This window comes from Lepisma saccharinum, chromosome 7 (assembly GCF_977018435.1).
Source record: "Lepisma saccharinum chromosome 7, izLepSacc3.1, whole genome shotgun sequence".
Taxonomy (NCBI): domain Eukaryota; kingdom Metazoa; phylum Arthropoda; class Insecta; order Zygentoma; family Lepismatidae; genus Lepisma; species Lepisma saccharinum.
Window position 1 is genome coordinate 28,820,171 of NC_139235.1, and position 19,623 is coordinate 28,839,793.

Here is a 19,623-nt window from a genome sequence, read left to right on the forward strand (position 1 = left end):
TAACTTTATTATTGATTACTACAAACTTTTGATCCCCTTGTGAAGTATTTTTATCCATCACTTATGCACTTTGCTGGTGACTCTTCCGTTGTTAGAAATATTTATTAAATTTGAACTCTTCAAAAAAAAAGTTTTTCAAAACAATCATCATCAGTCATCTTCATCATTGCTATTAGTCAAAGTAAACATTAAATAAGAAAAATACAAATACTAAATACATGATGAAAAGAAGTTAACTAAAATTTTTTCATAAATATTTTTTTTTTCTTTTCAGGATCTCCCTCTCAATTCGAATGATTGGATCTCTGAGTTTTATAGTTTTATTATTTATATTTACGACTGTTCTAGTAGAGATTGATACAGACTCATGTAAGTATTCATTCATGATAGAAACTTTACATATATTTTTTAATAAATTTGGAGAAAAAATTAATGAATCTTAGTTTAGGAAAAAAGAACTCTCTCTCTCTAGCCTTTTTAAACCTGAAGGTTCATGGTTGCAGCAACACAGGCCTTCCATCTGTCCCTATCCTGAGCAAGATCTATATACAGTACTCTTTTTCATCTCTAATACCGATTTCTTTGAGGTCCATCTCAATGTTATCTCTCCATCTTCGTCTTGGCCTTCCTTCAGGTCTCTTACCATCAGGTTTCCCAACAAGAATCCTGTAAACTCTTCTTTCCTCTCCCATTCGTGCCACATGGCCTGCCCACCTAAGTCTTCTTGATTTAATCATTCTAATAATATCTGGACATGAATACAAATTATGCAGTTCTAAATTATGTAACCTTCTCCACTCACCTGTCTCCTCATCCCTTTTAGGCCCAAATATTTTCCTAAGGATCTTATTTTCAAATACTTTTAATTTATGTTCCTCTTTCAATATAAGGGACCAAGTTTCACATCCATATAATACTACAGGTAAAATTACTGTTTTGTTTTTTTATCTTAGTTTAGAAATATAATCATTTATCCATATAAATGTAAAGTATAGAAATATCTAGATGAAATTTAACATCAGTACAATATTTTCAAATTGTTTCTCTATGTTGTTATTTGTTAAATGTGCAGCTTATTATTTTTTATATTTTAGAAAATCCTGTTTGGTGTTCATGTATTATCATTTTAAGGCATGTTGTCCTATCTTTATCTAATGCTGCAGTGAACTTTTTGTAATTAAAGATATTTTATTTCAGGGCAGGAGTTGTTCTTCATCATTACACTAGTGACAGTTGTTTTATTGAACAGTAAGTTCATTTATCTAGATCTTTAAAATTTACGATGTCAAGTCTTTTCTACATGCACAATATACTAGGTGGTCAAAAAGTCCTGGAATTGACAAATATCGTGAGAAATACACATCGAATCAGAAAACGAAAAAATACGTGTTTAATAAGTGAAAGAAAGCTATTCAATGATATCACACTTTATTCCCCACCCCCACTCCCTGGAAGTGGGGCGGTGAGCAACTGTGAAATTTGAAATGGAAACCCCCATTTTGTATTGTAGAATCGGATTCTACGTAAGAAAATAAGCAGGTTTCGGTACTACATTTCGTGTACACCAGGAACAACTACGTGGACGTAGTAGTATTTTGTTCCCATCGGGGTGCTTGTTTTAAGTGAGTCCCCTCGCGTCTCACCATTGGGGTGCTTGTTGTATTTGAGTCCCCTTGCCTCACCATTGGGGTGCTTGTAGTAGGTGAGTCCCCTCACCTATCACCATCGGGGTGCTTGTAGTAGGTGAGTCCCCTCACCTCTCACCATCGTGGTGCTTGTAGTAGGTGAGTCCCCTCACCTCTCACCATCGGGGTGCTTGTTGTAGGTGTGCTTGTAGTAGGTGAGTCCCCTCACCTATCACCATCGGGGAGCTTGTAGTAGGTGAGTCCCCTCACCTCTCACCATCGGGGTGCTTGTTGTAGGTGTGCTTGTAGTAGGTGAGTCCCCTCGCCTCTCACCATTGGGGTGCTTGTAGTAGGTGAGTCCCCTCACCTCTCACCATCGGGGTGCTTGTAGTAGGTGAGTCCCCTCACCTCTCACCATCGGGGTGCTTGTAGGTGTGCTTGTTGTAGGTGAGTCCCCTCGCCTCTCACCATTCGGTGTTCTCGCCAACCTCAATTAATTTCCTGCTCAAAATGGTATCCCCTTTTCTTGGCACAGTCCCAAACGAAGATACACACCATTGGAAACATTCTGTAACATCTCCAGACTAATTGGATTTCACACTGTACGAATTCTGTCTTTCAATTCCTCGATATCGTTTGGTTTGGTTTCAAAAACTTGGCTTTTCAAGTATCCCCAGTAGAAGAAATCAAGAGGTGTCAAATCGGGTGACCTTGGTGACCACACTATGGTGCCCCTTCTACCAATCCAACGTTGTTCAGCACATTGCGAACAATTAAAGCAAAATGAACTTGAGCTCCATCTTGTTGATACCAAACATTCGCGAATGCATCCCCAACAATAGTTTGTATTTCAGGTATTATCTCATTGGTCAACAAATTTACGTACTTTTCAGATGTCAAATTGCCATCAATGAAGTATGGCCCGATAATAGGATTACACAATATTCCAGCCCAAACGTTAACTTTTTGCGGGTACTGTGTACAATGCTTCCTCATCCAGTGGGGATTCTCAGTGGCGCAATACCTCATGCTATGCCGGTTGGCAGATCCACACAACTCAAAGGCAGCTTCATTGGAGAAACAAGTCCACCACAGAAATCGATTATTTCTGTCGAATCATAGCATCATTTCCTCGCAGTATTCAAGTCTACAATGAGTTCTTGCACTAGTTTTATCTTGTACAGATGATACCGATGCGACTTCACAATTCTAAGGATAGGTGTTTTACTTACTTCGGTTTGTTGATCTACTTTTCAACTCGAAGTATGGGCGTTTTTTTGGAAATGCATTAGAACTTCCAAAGATTTCTCGTCGTTTGTAGCAGTTTTAGGTCTTCCACATCGTGGTTCATGCCTGACTGCTCCAGTTTTTTCGAAGCGATCAACGGTTCGATAAACAGTAGATTTTGAAATAGGTGCACGATTCGGGAACGTATCGTTAAATAAATGCGCAACGTCTCCGTATGATCGTTCCCTATCACCTAACCCCCGCATCATGAGAACTGTTATCCTTTCCCCCTCTGACAATGCCATCATTGACAGAATACGAACAGTAATGGATTTTCTATTCTTTCATAGACCTATTAATACTCCAGTATGGGGTTACTGAAACTAAATTTGACTGCCCACTTTCACATTCTGTAAGATCTCACCTCTTACACAACGATCGCCTTAAGCACGCGACATTCACCGTGGTAGCTCCTCATGCCAAACTGACCTGGTGGCATGATGAGTAAGCCCACTGTGTGTGCATCGTTGTTGGTTGGAAACTGCTCACACAGCGAACTGCTGATGCACGTCAAGGTAATCGCATGCCTGCAAAGAGTCGCCAGATGGCAGACAAGTCGCCTTCGAGCGGCCCTATGGGAGCGCGGAAGAAAAACAAATCGGGCTGTGACGTAAACAATGAAAAATTCAAACGTTTATGCTTTTGGACGTTGGGAACGGAGAAAAGGCGGTGGTGAGCGGGTAATTATGTTCTGGTCACCACAGAGGCGAGGGGAATCACCTAAAACAAGCACCCCGATGGGAACAAAATACTACTACGTCCACGTCGTTGTTCCTGGGGTATGCAAAATGTAGTACAGAAACCCGGTTATTTTCTTATGTTATTTTCCTGTAGTTTACGGTTATTACAAGCATAAGAAAACAGTTTTTCTTTGTGACGTTTCAGGAGAACACACGCTCCTTTCATCAGACATTTATATTCATTTTGAGTAAAGATACAGTTATAACAATGGTTAGTAATTTTTTAAACAAAAAGAATCCGTTATATAATGGATGTTGTCAATGTTACATTGTTGTAATATAGCAACCTAACTGTGAAAAGAAGCAGTCTGTTTTATTTTTATTTCAGAATTTTTTTTTCTCCATTTAAAATTTCACCATTGCCCCCACCCCACCCCCAGGGGCAGGGGTGGGGAATCAAGTATGATATCATTGAATAGCTTTCTTTCACTTATTAAACACGTATTTTTTCGTTTTCCGATTCGGTGTGTATTTCTTATGATATTTGTCCATTCCGGGACTTTTGGACCACTCGGTATGTTTTATGGTTGTAATCAACCACCAGAGAGACTTGTCAAGATAATGGTAGAACTTACAAATGTTAAAACTTGAAAAGATTAATAATAATAATAATAATAATACTCTATTGAAAGATTTTTCATGGATGTGGGAGTAATTCTTACATCTTAGACAAATAATGTAAACTTCCAGAATAATTTCAAATGAGGTGGTAGCATTAGGTACATACAAAATTCATAAATTCATTTCTTTAGTGATTTTTGTTTAGTTTTTTCATATCAGTGTTTTATTGGTTGTTATCTGTATTTGCCATGTAAAATTTGTCTAATTTGCATATTTTATTAAAATCTTAATTAAAATCAGGGATTAAATAGATTAATTCATTCTCTCTTGGTAATAGCCAATATAGGCATTTTGTCCATAAAATTGCCAATAATTTTACCAATCTGATATTTCTATAAATTCCTGTAAATTATTGCAAAATTCTGCCATTTTGTTACTTTTCTTTTTCGTAACTATAATGATATAATTTGTGTATCATGATTGTGTAAAAATAGAATTTCTTTTACTGTTGTAAAATCTATTAGATTGTTAATTAGGTCTCTATAATAAACACTAAACATATCTTCAAAATATTTCAGGTGTGTTACATTTTTTTAAGACTGTATATGAAGTCAGCTCTTTTTTGTTATATTTGTTGCAATGTAGTTTTTCTTATATCTTCCAGTTGGCAGTGCTGTAATGCAAGGTGGGCTGTTTGGAATTGTGGGCAAATTCTCTTCCCGTTATATCACAGCCGTGGTTGGAGGACAAGCCCTCGGAGGAATATTCGCTGCAGTAGCAGAAATAGTCTCGCTCTATCTGGGTGTTTCTCCTACGAAGAGTGCATTTGTGTACTTCATGGTGGCTAATGCAATGCTCATTTTAACACTGGCTGCATATGTCATTTTGTCGAGGACGGTATGTTGTTATTTCTATATTTATCTTTTCTTTTAGTTTTGATGTCATTTTTTTGCAAGAATAAGATTTGGTACACAAGAACCTTTAGAGCACTAGTGCGTGGAGACCTAGATTTTTTTTTTGGCTGTTATTTTCCCCAACATTTGCATTTTCAGAAGACAAGCCACACATATCACTGAAATACGAAGAGTTTTCAACCCATTCCTAGCCTTCTGTACTCGCTGCAGAAATTGTTACAGAATTCCCATTTAATTAATACACTGGTTGGTACTTCAAAAACTCTTGTTAAGCAATGGGTGGCCATTATTAAAATTGCCCTTTTCAGAGCCCATTTGAAGCATCGGATTGTTGTGAAACTTGTAAGAGGCTATATAGACCAATGCTAATGCTGACGGAAAAGAAAAGTTCAAATTTTCACCACTTAATTGCGGAGTATAAATATCCTGGAAATGATGCAAAATGCATAAATTTCACTATTTTTGCAACAACATTGTGAGGGGGATATGGATTTTGCAATTAAAAGATTATGTCACATTTACTTCACCAAGGGAGTTTTATGAACGTGCCCCATGAGAGAACAGCAGTTCCTGCGCTATGTTTACAGACCCTGGAAAATACCTGGACTGCAGAGAGTATTGGCCAATATTAATACCATTAGCATCATTATCTCCTCACGGCTCATCAAGAATTATATACCTTGCATGATATCCAAACAATGTAAGAGTATTGACTGAACTTTCTAATTTACTCATCTCAAGCAATAATACATCTTTTGTTTTATTTCAGGTGTTCTTCAGGTTTCACATGCTGGACAAAATTCAAGTGAGCACAATGCAATATCACCCTAGTGTTATACAGGCAGAGGAAAACCCTGTGTGCCATAGGGAACTGTCATACAAGGATATATTGAAAAAGGTAACCATTTATGAACTGTGACCATATACGTTATTTCTTCAAACCTAAGGTGCACCTTTTATTTGGGTTTTGGATGTTGAAAATTTAGGTGCACCATGGATTCAAATATATAGGGTGCTGCAATGAATTGTGCAATTTTTAAATACTCCACACTGAAGACAAAATAATACATAATACACACAAAACAAACTGCTTCATTCATTGAAGAAGAAAATATAAATACATTACTACGACGTCCTCCATTTTGTTCCACACATTCTATCAGTAAGGCAGGAATTTGAGCCATCTCTTCCCTGATCTGATCTTTACGTTCATTGAGGGTGCGTGGGGGGTTGGTTGCTTTCAATTAATTCCAAAGAAAATAATTACATGCGGACAGATACAGTGATCTGGCAGGCCATGGACTATCCCCTTTGTTGTACTTGTAATAAGCTTTTACAGTGAATGTGCTCATGTGTCCTGTTCTAAATGCACATGTTACCTCTGACAAAACAACTAGCTATATCCAGTGTTGCAAGATCGCCCGATAAATATGTGGATAAATATGCCACATTACTAGTGTAATGTGGTAAACGTAAATACTACGTGGGTCGTTCAATATATAAGTTTCCGTATGCTGTAAAAAAATATATTTTTAAGATACATTAGAAAACTATACATACAAGTGTAGGAGGTTCCTTCCTCACTTCTCCACATAATCCCCATAGAGATTCAGGCATTTGTCCCACCGTTGCACCAATTTGTCCATACCCTTTGCAAGAAAATCAGGGCTCTGGCTATTGAGCACTATTCTCACATTCCACTTCACTTCTTCATCTGTTTCGAAACGGTAACCTTGCAATTCAGACTTCAACACCGGAAAAAGATGGAATTCACTCGATGCTAAATCGGGGCTGTATGGAGGGTGAGGCAGCTGTTCCCACCCCAATTCTTCAATTTTGTGTTGCATTTGCACTGCTGAGTGGGGTCGAGCGTTGGGTTCCTCATCAACTGAGTCGCGATAATCGACTGATGAGCATGGGCTGCAGCCTTGAAGGTTTAATGCAATACCAGCAAGATGGCAATGCATTCCTCATGTCCTCATGTGCATTGTGACAGGGGATGTTTACTCCAGCTTTCCAACACGCATGTACCATCCATGCTTCTGAACTCCTTATGACGCGAGCCCGCGTTTTCCGAACAAGCATTTACTTTTCGCCCTTGAGCGCATGCGCCTTCACGTATGATAATGAATCGATTGTTGTTCCTTGTAGACGAAGGATAGCGCTTGTCAACCATGTGCTTCTTTTTAATGGCATTGCTTTATACAATATTTTATAGCACAGGGAAACTTATATATTGAACGTCCCTAGTAATAGCAATGACAATGGTTTCATTGTGAACAGTAGTGGAACAATATTGTAAATTTAATACTATGGTATTGTTCTAATACAGCGAAGATATTAAAACATAATAATAGCACACCTTAAATTTGATAGTGTCATGGATTCGAAGAAATACTGTAGTTGTCTGTTTTCTGCATCCAAAATTGATAGCGATTTTTGTTAAGTAATTATTCAATCCTCTCCTGTATCCATCAAGACTTATCACTAGAGGCACATAATTTTGGTAATTAAAAAATAAAATTTTCGGTATAAAAATGAGTCGGTTTCGGGTTCAAAATCGGTAAATAAAATAAAATTTCGGTGTTACAGCGGTGAAAAATTGGATGAAAATTGGTATATAAAAATACCTTTTTTTAAAAAATTGTGAATATAATCCTAAACTTGATTTAGAACTACACGTATTACACAAAATTAACATTTCACTTCTAATGGCACATTTATGTAGTTATCAGAGTATTAAGTTTTTTCTGTGTAAAGGAGTCTATTTTTGCTTCACCATTATTAACAGCAGAATAAATCAATTTTCTGTGAATTTCATAACACACAGGATAATTCAGACCTCAGAAGGTGTCGCGTTGGTAAATAAACACTAAATTTCGTGTTTGAGTTAATTTCGCATTTTGCAGTTCATTTCGCATTATTTCGTGACAAAGCATGGTAACAAAATTCATGTCACACCTTTCAAAAACATGAAAAATTAACACAACAATGTGTTTGACATTTCGTCTTTTCATCAAAAACAAAATATGCATGCCCCTACTTACCACATATACCCAAAACTGCAAGTAATATCTAGGATGGGGCATTTTAAATGTTTTGTCCAATATAACTAAACCACTGTATATGTAATTTCACAATTCAAGGCAGCACAGCAAAACCTGCCTGATTTATTTTTGTTCTTCACCACCACCTGAATGCTGTGATGAACCTTGAACATCACAGTTTGAGAATTGGGACAGTCTCAAAATATCCCAATAATTTTATTAGTCTGATATTTCTAGGAATAACCTGAAATTCTGTCATTTAGTTTTGTATATGTAACATATAATTCACACTGTAAAATGAATTTTCATGTAACCCAGTTACAATCATTGTCCCACACCAGCTATGTGCTTCTTTGAACCTCCTGTGGGGAGAAGCATAACAGCATTTCTCCTGAGAGTTCGACCAGTCTATGGGACCAGCAGCCATCCACCATTGTGATTAAATTGGGGAACTACAAATAGGCAGGGTAACCTGGGTATGGAAACCTACAACAAGGACTGGGAGTTCGTCATGTTGACCACGCGTCACCCTGTAACTGGTTGGATGATATCCTACCTCTGAGGCATGTGAGAGTGAACCTGGCAGTCAGTAGCTATGCCTTGGCCCTCGAGGGCTGTTGAACCATGGGTTATTAGTTACAATCATTAAAGAGACAAACCATTCATGTAATGTTTTTCATTTAATATCTGATCAGTAGCAGTTATTTTTATGTCCTTACTTCATTGTTGTTATTCAACAATGTTCAATAAATTGATGAATATGCAAAGTTAAACATGCAACACTTATTGTTGATATGTTAAATCAATATAGAGTGATCTGGAAAGTTACTTAAAAGCAGGGAAAATGGGGAGTTCAGTGTTGCAAAGTGAATGGTAACTCTGTATATGTATGACATTCATTTAGCTGTGATATAAATTTTTGCAGTGAAATTTTGATGCAGTATTATTTGTCCTTTGTGAATTACCAGAGAAGTATTAGCCTGTATACATCTTTAACTTTAACTGACACTTGCTTATTCATTAACATCGTTGCCTTGTAATCAAGTGGCCCTGGGTTTGATACTCATTGGAAGTACATTGTGGTTCAGATCCAACTTCAAACTGCAGGTCAAGTCCTCATTAGCCTGTGCATGCATAAAGTGGACTTACGAAACAAAACTCAAACTTGCTGATCCAAATACCAATGGCATCGCTAAGTGATATCTGTTTGCCATTTCACATAATGGTATTGTAAATATGTGTGTAATATCCTGTGTTGTCATAGCATACTGTGTCCCCAATATTCCTCTTTGCTTATTGTTTCAGATTTGGGTATATGGATTTACCGTATGGATGGTATTTTTCATTACCTTGGCAATGTATCCAGCTATTACTGTTTTGGTAGTTTCAATGGGGAGCCATAAGTCTGCTTGGAATGGTAAGCATTATATTTTACTGACCATTGGGAATGTCAAGTAAATCTATTATTATCTTTATTATTAACCCCTTCTTTGTGGTGACATTGAAGAGAAGTGCTTCCAAAAAGTAATCATCTATATATAGATGCAACCACAAATGTGTTTCATCGTAGATGTAAATAATAAATAATACTATAAGAAGACTTGCCGCATAACGAAGCTAAGGAAAGCAATGTGTATATATAGACTATGCTGCAAATAAACATTCCATATTCATTTTTAATTACCGACAGTGGATTGTAGTTTGTTTGGCAGTAACCAATATAGACTAATAAAAGCACTAAAATGATGTGTGTATAAAAATGACTTGCTGCAATACAACCACCGTTAATTTCGAAATACCGTCTATATATAGACACTGCAAAAAGGACCTCTTTTAGAGAGTCTATACAGATCCGCCGCTGGTAATGGGTTAATATATTTTTATGTCTCACAGACACAAAAAATGCATAACTTTCAATGCATTATTTGTCAGATGATTCTTCAATGTTATGCCAAGATGTTTCCATGGCACATACAGTGACTGAATACATCGATACTGAGTAATTACTTTGCAAAGAACAGCAGACAATCAATGGATGTTCACATATGCAACACACACAACACTGGCCTTTGGGTAATGAGATTCCAGTGTCTCCGACAAACTGGAAGTGATCAAACCTAAATGCTGTATGCCAAATAGCACAAATTATGTGCCTCGTATGAACTGTGCTGTGTTGATCATGTTGAATGTTAATGATCTGGACACAGAAATATCTACATCGTGTTTGTTTTAATTAAATGTTTAGAGATATAACAAGCAATGCTTTAGAGCTTGCCATGTTTGTTGTTGACCATGGAAATGGACGTTAGTAGGGAAATTAAAAAAAGTTTATTTTCTCCCCGAAAACCTCAGTCAGTGAGTTATACTTGAATTTTCGTATTTTAAAATGTGAGCATCAGAATTTATTACAGAGGCAAGGTGGGAATTTGAGGGGAATGACTGAAAACAATTATTTTTCAATTACGTTTAAAAATGTGAAAATGACAAAAGACGTAAATATTGCTTTTCCAATTTAGTGTTGCTATTGAATTCATTTATACAAAAAATAAACTTATTATTTTGAAATGGATATTACTTACCCAATTTATTATTAAGAAAATAGACAATTTTGAATATTTTAAATATGTTTTCCTTTCTTTTTGTGACATCTCAAGTGGATTGCCCTGTATTTTTTATTACATTAATTCTTGATGCCAACAGGAGGTACTCTGTTAGAGAGACAGTAACGAATGCAGGCTACTGTGCCTATCAGTATCACTAGCCCTAGGCACTGACTCTTTTATTTTTTCATGTCTCAGTATTCTTGTGGTAGAGCAATGGTATGGTATGCCAGAAAGCCAGGTTAGAGTCCTGATTTAACTTCTTTCTTCACATATTGTGTTTGATTGCTTTAGAAGTGTAGCATTGTGTGTGAAAACTAAACACAGCTGTAAAACTACCATTTTTTTTTACAGATATATATTTTGTGCCTGTGGTTGGATACCTTGTCTTCAGCATGTGTGATTATCTTGGAAGGCTGTTGTCTGGCTGGATTCAGTGGGTAAGAAAGACTCCAGTAAATATTCATTACTAATAGAGACTACTATATCAATATGGTTAATGGGCAGTAAAACATTTAGAATCCTAAGTAAAGCTTTTCATTAATCAAAGGTGATTTCATGTTCATCCTTGCTTTTAAATGGGTGACATGCAAAATTAGGTAAAAAGGTAAAGTTCCCCATGCATCATGTAGCACCATGCTGTGAAGGCAAATTTAGGGAATGTCGGGGTAGGGCCCCACACATTCTCGATCTTGGCCATTTTTGACCTCCCAAATGCCGCATTGTTAGCGTCATCACCTTGAAAGCAAGGGGTCCCAGGTTCGATACCCAGTGGAGGCACATAGTGGTTCAGATCCCACTTTAAACTGTAGGTGCAGTCTCGATTAGCCTTACTATGCATAAAGTGAACTTAAAACACTAAATCAATCAATCAGCCATTTTGGAGGTGATGTGATCAGCGCCACGCTCTTGCCATCTTTACACCCCAGGGTTGCCCCAGGTATCCATTGATTTGAGGCTGGGTAAGCCCCAGAAGGATAGAACCAATAATACTTTGTTGCTTTATTGATAATTCAATAATACAATAATCTATAATGCTAATATATTCATAATAAACTCAACTCTTGCATTGAGTCAAGTAACTTCTCATTGGGGGGCATTGAAAAAGGTAAGTTGCACTTTGCACCATGCCATGAGCTATATAGGGTGATGTGGGGGTAGGTCCCACACATTCTATTGATCTCGGTCATGTTGGAGATGATGTGATCAGCACCATGCTCTGACTGCCTTTACCCCCCTCCCCAAGTTTTGCTCCCACATACCCATTTAACTGAGGCTGGGTGAGCTACTTATGTGGGGACAAAACCAGAAAAACTCTGACCTTAGATCACCCAACCTGGAATCAAACCTGGGTCTCCCGTGTGACAGCCCTACCGTCTAGACCACTGTGGCTCTTTGTGGCATGTGGTCAGCACATAAAATCCATCATAGCTTCTTTTCAAGTAGACCTTGGTTGCCAACACCAGAGTCACATAAGGAGAATGAAGACAGCCAGTTTCATAAATAACTTTACACCTTTATCACAAAATTGAAAATAGTAAGAAGCAGTAAATGTACGTACTTCAATTACACTCCACGGCAAAAAGAATCTTTCCCTAGTAATAAAGTGTAAAAATTTCCTTGCACTGTTGGAACCGTTTCACTAAGCATTTTCATTCTTTATGCCAATTTAGTTTTTCAAAATATCAACTTTCTATTTTTTCAAGTACGTTTACAGCAATGTGGGGGCATCCATCTTTACTTATTCTAAAACAACGAATTGTTGGCACATTTTAACAATGGATTTTCACACTATCCAAATTTATTCTCCTTCCGAATCTCAACTTTCTGCATTGTTTGAAGTATGTTGAAACCAGTTTGGGATCATCCATCTTTACTTGTTGAAAATCCATTGTTAAAAATTGCCAACAGTGGTTGACCAAACCTCACTGTTGGAGAATAAGTAAAGATGGATGCCCCCAAACTGCCGTAAATGTGGATGAAACAGTGCAGAAAGTTGAGATTAGGAAGTTCAATAAAGTTGGATAAGTGTGAAAATACATTGTTATAAAGTGCCAACAATAGAGGGGCAAGATTCATTGTTGGAGAACATGTAAAGGTGGATGCTTCCAAAATGGTTTCAACATACTTCAAACAATGCAGAAAGTTGAGATTCGGAAGGAGAATAAATTTGGATAAAGTGTGAAAACCCATTGTTAAAAGGTGCCAAAACATTTCATTGTTTTAGAATAAGTAAAGATGGATGCCCCCAAACTGCCGTAAATGTTCTTGAAACAATAGAAAGAAAGTTGATATTTTGAAGGAAACTAAACAATAGCGGAAGGCAATAAAGGCCATAAAGCTTAACAATTTAATCAACTAACCACTTTGTTTGTTGATTTCTTCATTATTACCTTCATTGTTAGAGTAAGTAAAATATCAGAAAATGTTATAATTACGTACAGTATGTACAAATGTCAAAATAATTACAAAAAAAAATAAAACTGCTTGAATGAAAAGCAATTTTATTACTAGGGGTCGATTCTTTTTTGCCACGGAGTGTACTTGAAAATGTCTTGCAATAAATGGTTTTACCATTAATAAGTCTTCAATCACACAATTCATTTTCAGTTGATAATGACTTCCTGTAGATGGAGACATCCCTGATATAATGAACACAAGCTGTAAATGTTCAATGTAACCATTCTCCCAGTTGCTTATGCAGTAGGTTGCAATCTCATACTGCAGTGTGGTGCTGGCTAGCAGAGAGAGCAATGAGCCTATTGCATCTGCTCAGAGTGGCAAATGCCTTGCTTTCAGGAGTCGTAGTATGCCATCTGTTGACATTTTTTAATACTAGGCCCATAACAAGGTAGTTATGATTAACATTTGAATACGTTGAATTTCAGCTGTGGAATAATATGTAGGATGTAATTCTACGATGCATACTTGCCATTAACCTTTAGCATCTGGATGGTTTTATTCAAAACCAAAAAAAAAAATATTTCCATTGAGATCAGATGGTCGATATGTTGATGAGCAGCTCGCGGCAGCAATTTACATGCCATTTCTTGATAACTGCAAACGATATTTCAGTTCTGTCTTTTTTGTTCTTTGCTATACATATGAAAGTATGACATACAAGAATTAGAAAATAATATATCTATTGTTACTATTATTAACAAACGGTTTCCCTTCATTACAACAGTAATATTATGGGATAGATTTATACAAATGGCTCTAACTGTTAAACTACTGCATCTTTTTAAGAAATTTAAATTCTACATGTAACAATGAGTAAAGAGCAACATTTTAAGCAATGTGTGACAATAGGGTCCATGGGGAAGTGAGGGCAAAGGCCCAAAGTTCAGAATTTTGCATAATTATGCAGAATTTCCAAACACCTTCATTTTTTATTTTTTTTATTTTTTTTTCAAACTTGCAGCATGGACATTACATATCCTCTAAGAGTGAGTGGTCTTTTGTCCATCCATAGAGCCGACGCTAGAAATGAAATTCTGGAAATTGTCCCGAAGCTGGAAACACTGTCGCTTTATACAATGTTGTTATATTTTTTAGCCAAGAAGTATCAGTCTGATTTCAACAAAACTTTGCATGGTTGTAGGAATGTACCACTGCTACACACTACAGTTTTTTTACATTCACAGTTTTTAATGCCAATTTCTTTTTAAAAAAAATGAATGTTCTTCTTCCTTTAACACTAATTATTGGGAGGCACAGTGTACAAATTTTACCTCCGCTAAAACCCCTGTATTTAAGAAAACACAACAAAACCAAATTTCATCTCTCTATGACAATTAGTTTTCGAGCCCGCCTTCAATGGAACTGCCTGCATGTGAGCTTCAACTGCTAAAGGTTAACTTGTAACTTGTATACTTGTAATTTTTATTTTGTGTGTGGGTTAGTAAATCCATTCTGTTTTGTTTTCAGCCCATCTACCAGGGATGGTTGCAGGCCTTGCTGAGCATTCTGAGAATTGTATTCATTCCATTGATACTGTTTTGCAATGCCCAACCGAGGCACAACATTCCAGTTCTCCTAGACTCAGACGGAGCCTATATTGCTGTTATTATACTTTTTGGCATTACAAATGGGTACCTTGCCAATATTACTTTTATTAGCGTTCCAAGGTAAGAAATATTATTTTTTTATTAGTATTATTTTGTTCTTTTTGAAATGACATTGCTCCATATCCATCAGCCAGCTATCTTAACTTGGATTTTCCATGCTTTTTGTGCATCAAAATGCACCTCCACGCAAACCTGCAATCTATCTGTATCTTGCTCTTCTTGAGTTTTGTTTTTGCTGACAACATTTAGTCTTCTGAAGCTTTTAAAGTCTGGCACTGACTTCAGTAACCTCATGTTCTGAAACCACTTCAACAGTTTCAATAAACAAACTTTTATTGCCTAAGACTTCCATAAATAGACTTGTGCTGAAATGCTCACAACAATTTTGATGAACAAACAAAGTTTTATTGTCTGAGACTAGCGTAAACGAACTTATATGCAGAAATTTTAATAATAAACAAACTTCTGAAATCTAAGAGTGGTGTAAATAACAGCCTCTTGTGCTGAAATGTCCGCAACAACTTTAATAAACAAAGAAACTTCTGAAGTTATAACCTATGAAAATAATAGCTCCATGTGGTACTTACTTGTTTAAGCAACAGATTTTTCATAAAATGCATTATTCTTCACTTCATTAATAGCTTTTGAGAATAGCATGTGTCAGTTGCATCAAAGCATACAGTCACTGCAAATGCAGTTTTATGAATGTGGTTACAACCTTTTTTTTTTTTTTTTTAATTTTCTGCTTGCTAGTAGACTCCTTGTGAAAAATGCAAACTGCACATCATTGTTCTGAGGAAATGTGCTTTAATAATTCTATTAGTTGCTCTTATTCATTGTGGAAAAGAGATGCAAATGTTTGATTTTATTGATGAAATAACATATTTGTTTTCTATCTTAAATGATAATAACTCATATTTCTCTACATTTATTAACTGATATAATTTGTCTTTTTAGAATCGTTGATTCGGGAGAGCAGGAAATAGCATCTTCTATGATGGCAGCATTCCTTGGTGCTGGTTTAGCCTGCGGGTCAGCCGTGAGTCTAGCCATGGTAAAATTTCTTTGAGCTCTGTATATGTCTTTTGCTTAGGAAAATGCACCCATCTCACGGTAGTGGTATGGAGCGCAATAATTTTATCGTCAGAGATTTTTTATTTTTCATTATTCATGGTGCTGCGTGAATTGAGAGAAATGACACATGAAATATTTTTTAAAGTGTTGCACCTCTTTTGAGGTGAATGTAGATGTATGTGCTGCTGGGAAGTAATCTTGTGGGTTGGCAACAGTGTAAAGTAATATTACTTTTAGCTGTATTCATTGTGTATTGTTGCCAGTTAGTGTCAAGATTGGATTATGTATATTTTTTCCTGTAGAATTATTGTTCCGTAATAGGTACTTCCTGATGTATGTTAATTGTATCAAGTTATTTAAATATTTTTATTTCTTATTAAAATGTAAGAAAACTACAACTTGAACATACACTAAAATAGCCAGTGAAACACTGTAACTTTAACTTAGGCATGGAATATGCATCAAATGAACTAGTAGGTTGCATATTTTTGAAAGCAAATGCATATATGTAATATTTTTTTTTTATTTATAAATATTCATTTGCAATGATCTCCTTTTATCAAGGAATGTGTGTGCATTTGTTTTTCTGTATTTTATTTTTCTCTTAGATCATATTTTGAGTTCATTTTATCATCTGTAAATGAGAGGATTACAATATAAATTGTAATGCATTTGTAAAAATTGCATATAGTTGTATGACTACATACAATATTTTTCATGAGACACTACAGAGCACACGGGTGTAGAATTTCAGAATAGAGCTAATCATTTTTTTTAATACATAAGTTTTATCGGTGTGTAAACATTAAATTTTAAAACATTACAATACAGATTATTTGTAATTTTAATCTGAAATTAGAAAACATTAATATGAAGTGTTTAGTGTTTGTTTTGCACTGCAGCACAAGGAACTTGTAAGAATGCCATATCCAAACCAGGTTGAAAGTAATTTTGTACAAAGGTTTTTGTGTTTCTGCCAATGTTATCTTGCTGTTTGTGATCAAAACGTACAAATTGAGTTACTGCAATACATATTTCCAGTTGTTACAAGACTGTAATCACATTTTATTCCATGTTGCAGCATGTTATGTTATATTATATGTGTACACATACATGCTTTTGTTTAGTGTTTCAAATTGAAACAGTTTTATGCAGGGAACTTATCATTAATCATAAAGTTGCAAGTGTTGTGAATTGATACCAAAGAAACCACTTCAATCTGTGATGCAAGTTATATATAGTTTTTTGTGTGTGTATATTCAGTGCATGAATTGCATAATAGATTTTTTGTTTAGTTGTAAGAATATATGTTGAAATGCCAATAGGGCTGCATATGCATAAATATATTGAATATATTGTTTATTTTAACAATAATTCGAGTAACAATTGCGACATTTATCTCATCCCTTTTAAATAATTGTTTAAAGAATGTACTGGACTAATGGAGTGGCAACAACATCCCATTTATACAATATTTGGGAGGGGGCACCTCATGCACTTAACAATTGACTCTCAATATTGTACACACAAACTTTGCACTGTGGCCAATTATTGTTATGCAGTTTTAGTTTCTCTTATGAGCTTTGAACTCAATGAAATACAGCAGAAAAGTTAATCAGTGATTATGGCGATCCAGTAAAATCCTTACATCACGTATGAAGGCAGTGTAGCCTGCTTGAACCTAAAATTTTCACTATGTTTTCAGGAAGTTATCCCACATAGCCAAATGGATAGTTGTCATTGGTGTGAGCATCCTGCACCATGACTGTGCGATATAAGGTATCAGACTTTGGTTCAAGCTACGGGATGTTTGCTGATTCAAGTCTCCTTGGGGACAAGTGTAACAACTTTTCTCCCGAGTTATTTATTAGAAGATTCCAAATACAGCATTAGCCATTTTACATTGGAACATATTTAACAACAGAAAATAACAACAAAAATAATGAACAGATTCTCTCGGGCTATCGACCAGGTGAGTTGTGGAAAAGATTCCAAGCTTTCGAGAGCTAACATCACTCTCATCTTCAGGGTAGAAGTGCAGTTCTGAGCACGTACGATATACGTTTGTGGAGGGGGGATCCCGGTGAAGATGGCAGACCAAGCGAGTGGCGTGTCTGCTACGTGCATGTTTCTGGTTAGGCTGGGTCCAGTTCGAGCCCCGGGATCCCCCCTCCACGAACGTATATACACACCGGGTTGACGCTCAGAACTGCACTTCTACCCTGAAGATGAGAGTGATGTTGGCTCTCGAAAGCTTGGAATCTTTTCCACAACTCACCTGCTTGATAGCCCGAGAGAATCTGTTCATCATTCGTCGCCAGAAAAGCTTCAAGTCTTACAACAAAAATAGTAGCATAAAATAACAAAAATAATAACATGAAGTAAACTTACATGTGGTTAAGAGACTTACACACTTTTTGTCAGCACTCTTCTAAAATGTGCCAGATTATCAAAAATGTTTATTTGGCTTGTCAGATTATTATATTGGCTGGGCAGTCTATGGAACAGTGAACGCTGAATGAGGCACAATCTCGGCTTCTGAGAAGCAAAAAGTTGAGTGCTTCTTGTTGAGTGGGCCGGCACTCGAAAGGAAATTTCCTGGAGAAGACGGTCACTTCTGATGTTGCCATTCACTATTTTATGCAGGGCAGTGTATAGGACTGGTGGCCACCGACCATGAGGAAATTGAGAAGGTACGAATGAGTTGCGTAACCCACTCATGGAAACCTACAAGAACTATTGGGTGTTCATCGTGCTGACCACACATCAGCCCGTAACTGGTTGGATGATTGCGCCCACCTCTGCTGAGGCACGTGGTAGCGAGGCCAGCAGTCGGTAGGTAGGCCATTACTCACGGGCTGTTACACCACGTTTTATTCTTTCTTTCTTTGGTGCGAGCAGTACCAGGTTAGATCCTCAGTGCTAGCCTCACAATTTCGGCGTTAACAATTGGGGAGCTGCTTGAAACAAAATAGTAGTGGACTCTGATCTCAATTGCCAGAAAATAGCAGGGATGGGATTCGTTGCACTGACTCGCACGTAACCCAGTGAAAAGCCATTTGGCCTGATTTGGCCTACAAAGGGCTATTGTGCCACATGGCTTAGTTTAATATTAATGCTGTGTTCACCAGCAAACCATTCTAATAGTTAACTCAGCTTACGATGTACAGCTTTTACACAAGGTGTCATACATTTGTACATGTATACTCAAATTCAAGATTGCCATAGAATCCAAAGTGCACATAACTATTCAACATTCAAAACCCAAAAAATAAAGGTGTGCCTTAGATTCGAAGAAAGACGGTAAGTTCATTAAATAACATTTCTTTACATATTGATTACATTTCATACATTTGTGCATGTCAGTTGATCTCCTATTACATGTCATTCCTACACGTAAATGAAATATTAATTGTTTCACGATTGTAATAGCATCATGTATGTGGGTATTCTCTTTAGTTTTCAGTACTATGGTAGAAAAGGAAAAGGGTTTTGAACCAGTTTGTTTTCATCTTAGGGAACATTCAAACCAAAGTGACGAGATATGGGCCCCTCGAGTGTATAGAAAAACATTCAGTGTGCATTCCCTACCAACAGGCAGAGGCAATACGATGCATGTTATTGAGAAAACAGCCTGGTGTAAGTGACATGCAAGAAGCAAGCAATGTGTGCAGCTTGTTGTGTCAGTCTGGTATAAAAGGTTAC

At 36.6% G+C, this 19,623-nt stretch overlaps 1 protein-coding gene across 3 annotated transcripts in view; it reads left to right on the forward strand.

Moving 5' to 3' along the window:
- Positions 1–16,734, forward strand: part of Ent1 (Equilibrative nucleoside transporter 1) — a 54,282-nt gene extending 37,548 nt beyond the window's left edge. For all 3 annotated transcript variants that reach the window (XM_083125115.1, XM_083125116.1, XM_083125117.1), the window contains exons 5-12: positions 275–369; positions 1,198–1,248; positions 4,878–5,110; positions 5,897–6,025; positions 9,480–9,591; positions 11,129–11,214; positions 14,705–14,904; positions 15,802–16,734. In XM_083125115.1, the coding sequence (XP_082981241.1) occupies positions 275–369; positions 1,198–1,248; positions 4,878–5,110; positions 5,897–6,025; positions 9,480–9,591; positions 11,129–11,214; positions 14,705–14,904; positions 15,802–15,913 (1,018 nt within the window). In that variant the 3' untranslated portion in view covers positions 15,914–16,734. The remainder of the gene's footprint in view (positions 1–274; positions 370–1,197; positions 1,249–4,877; positions 5,111–5,896; positions 6,026–9,479; positions 9,592–11,128; positions 11,215–14,704; positions 14,905–15,801) is intronic.
- Positions 16,735–19,623: the final 2,889 nt, after the last annotated feature.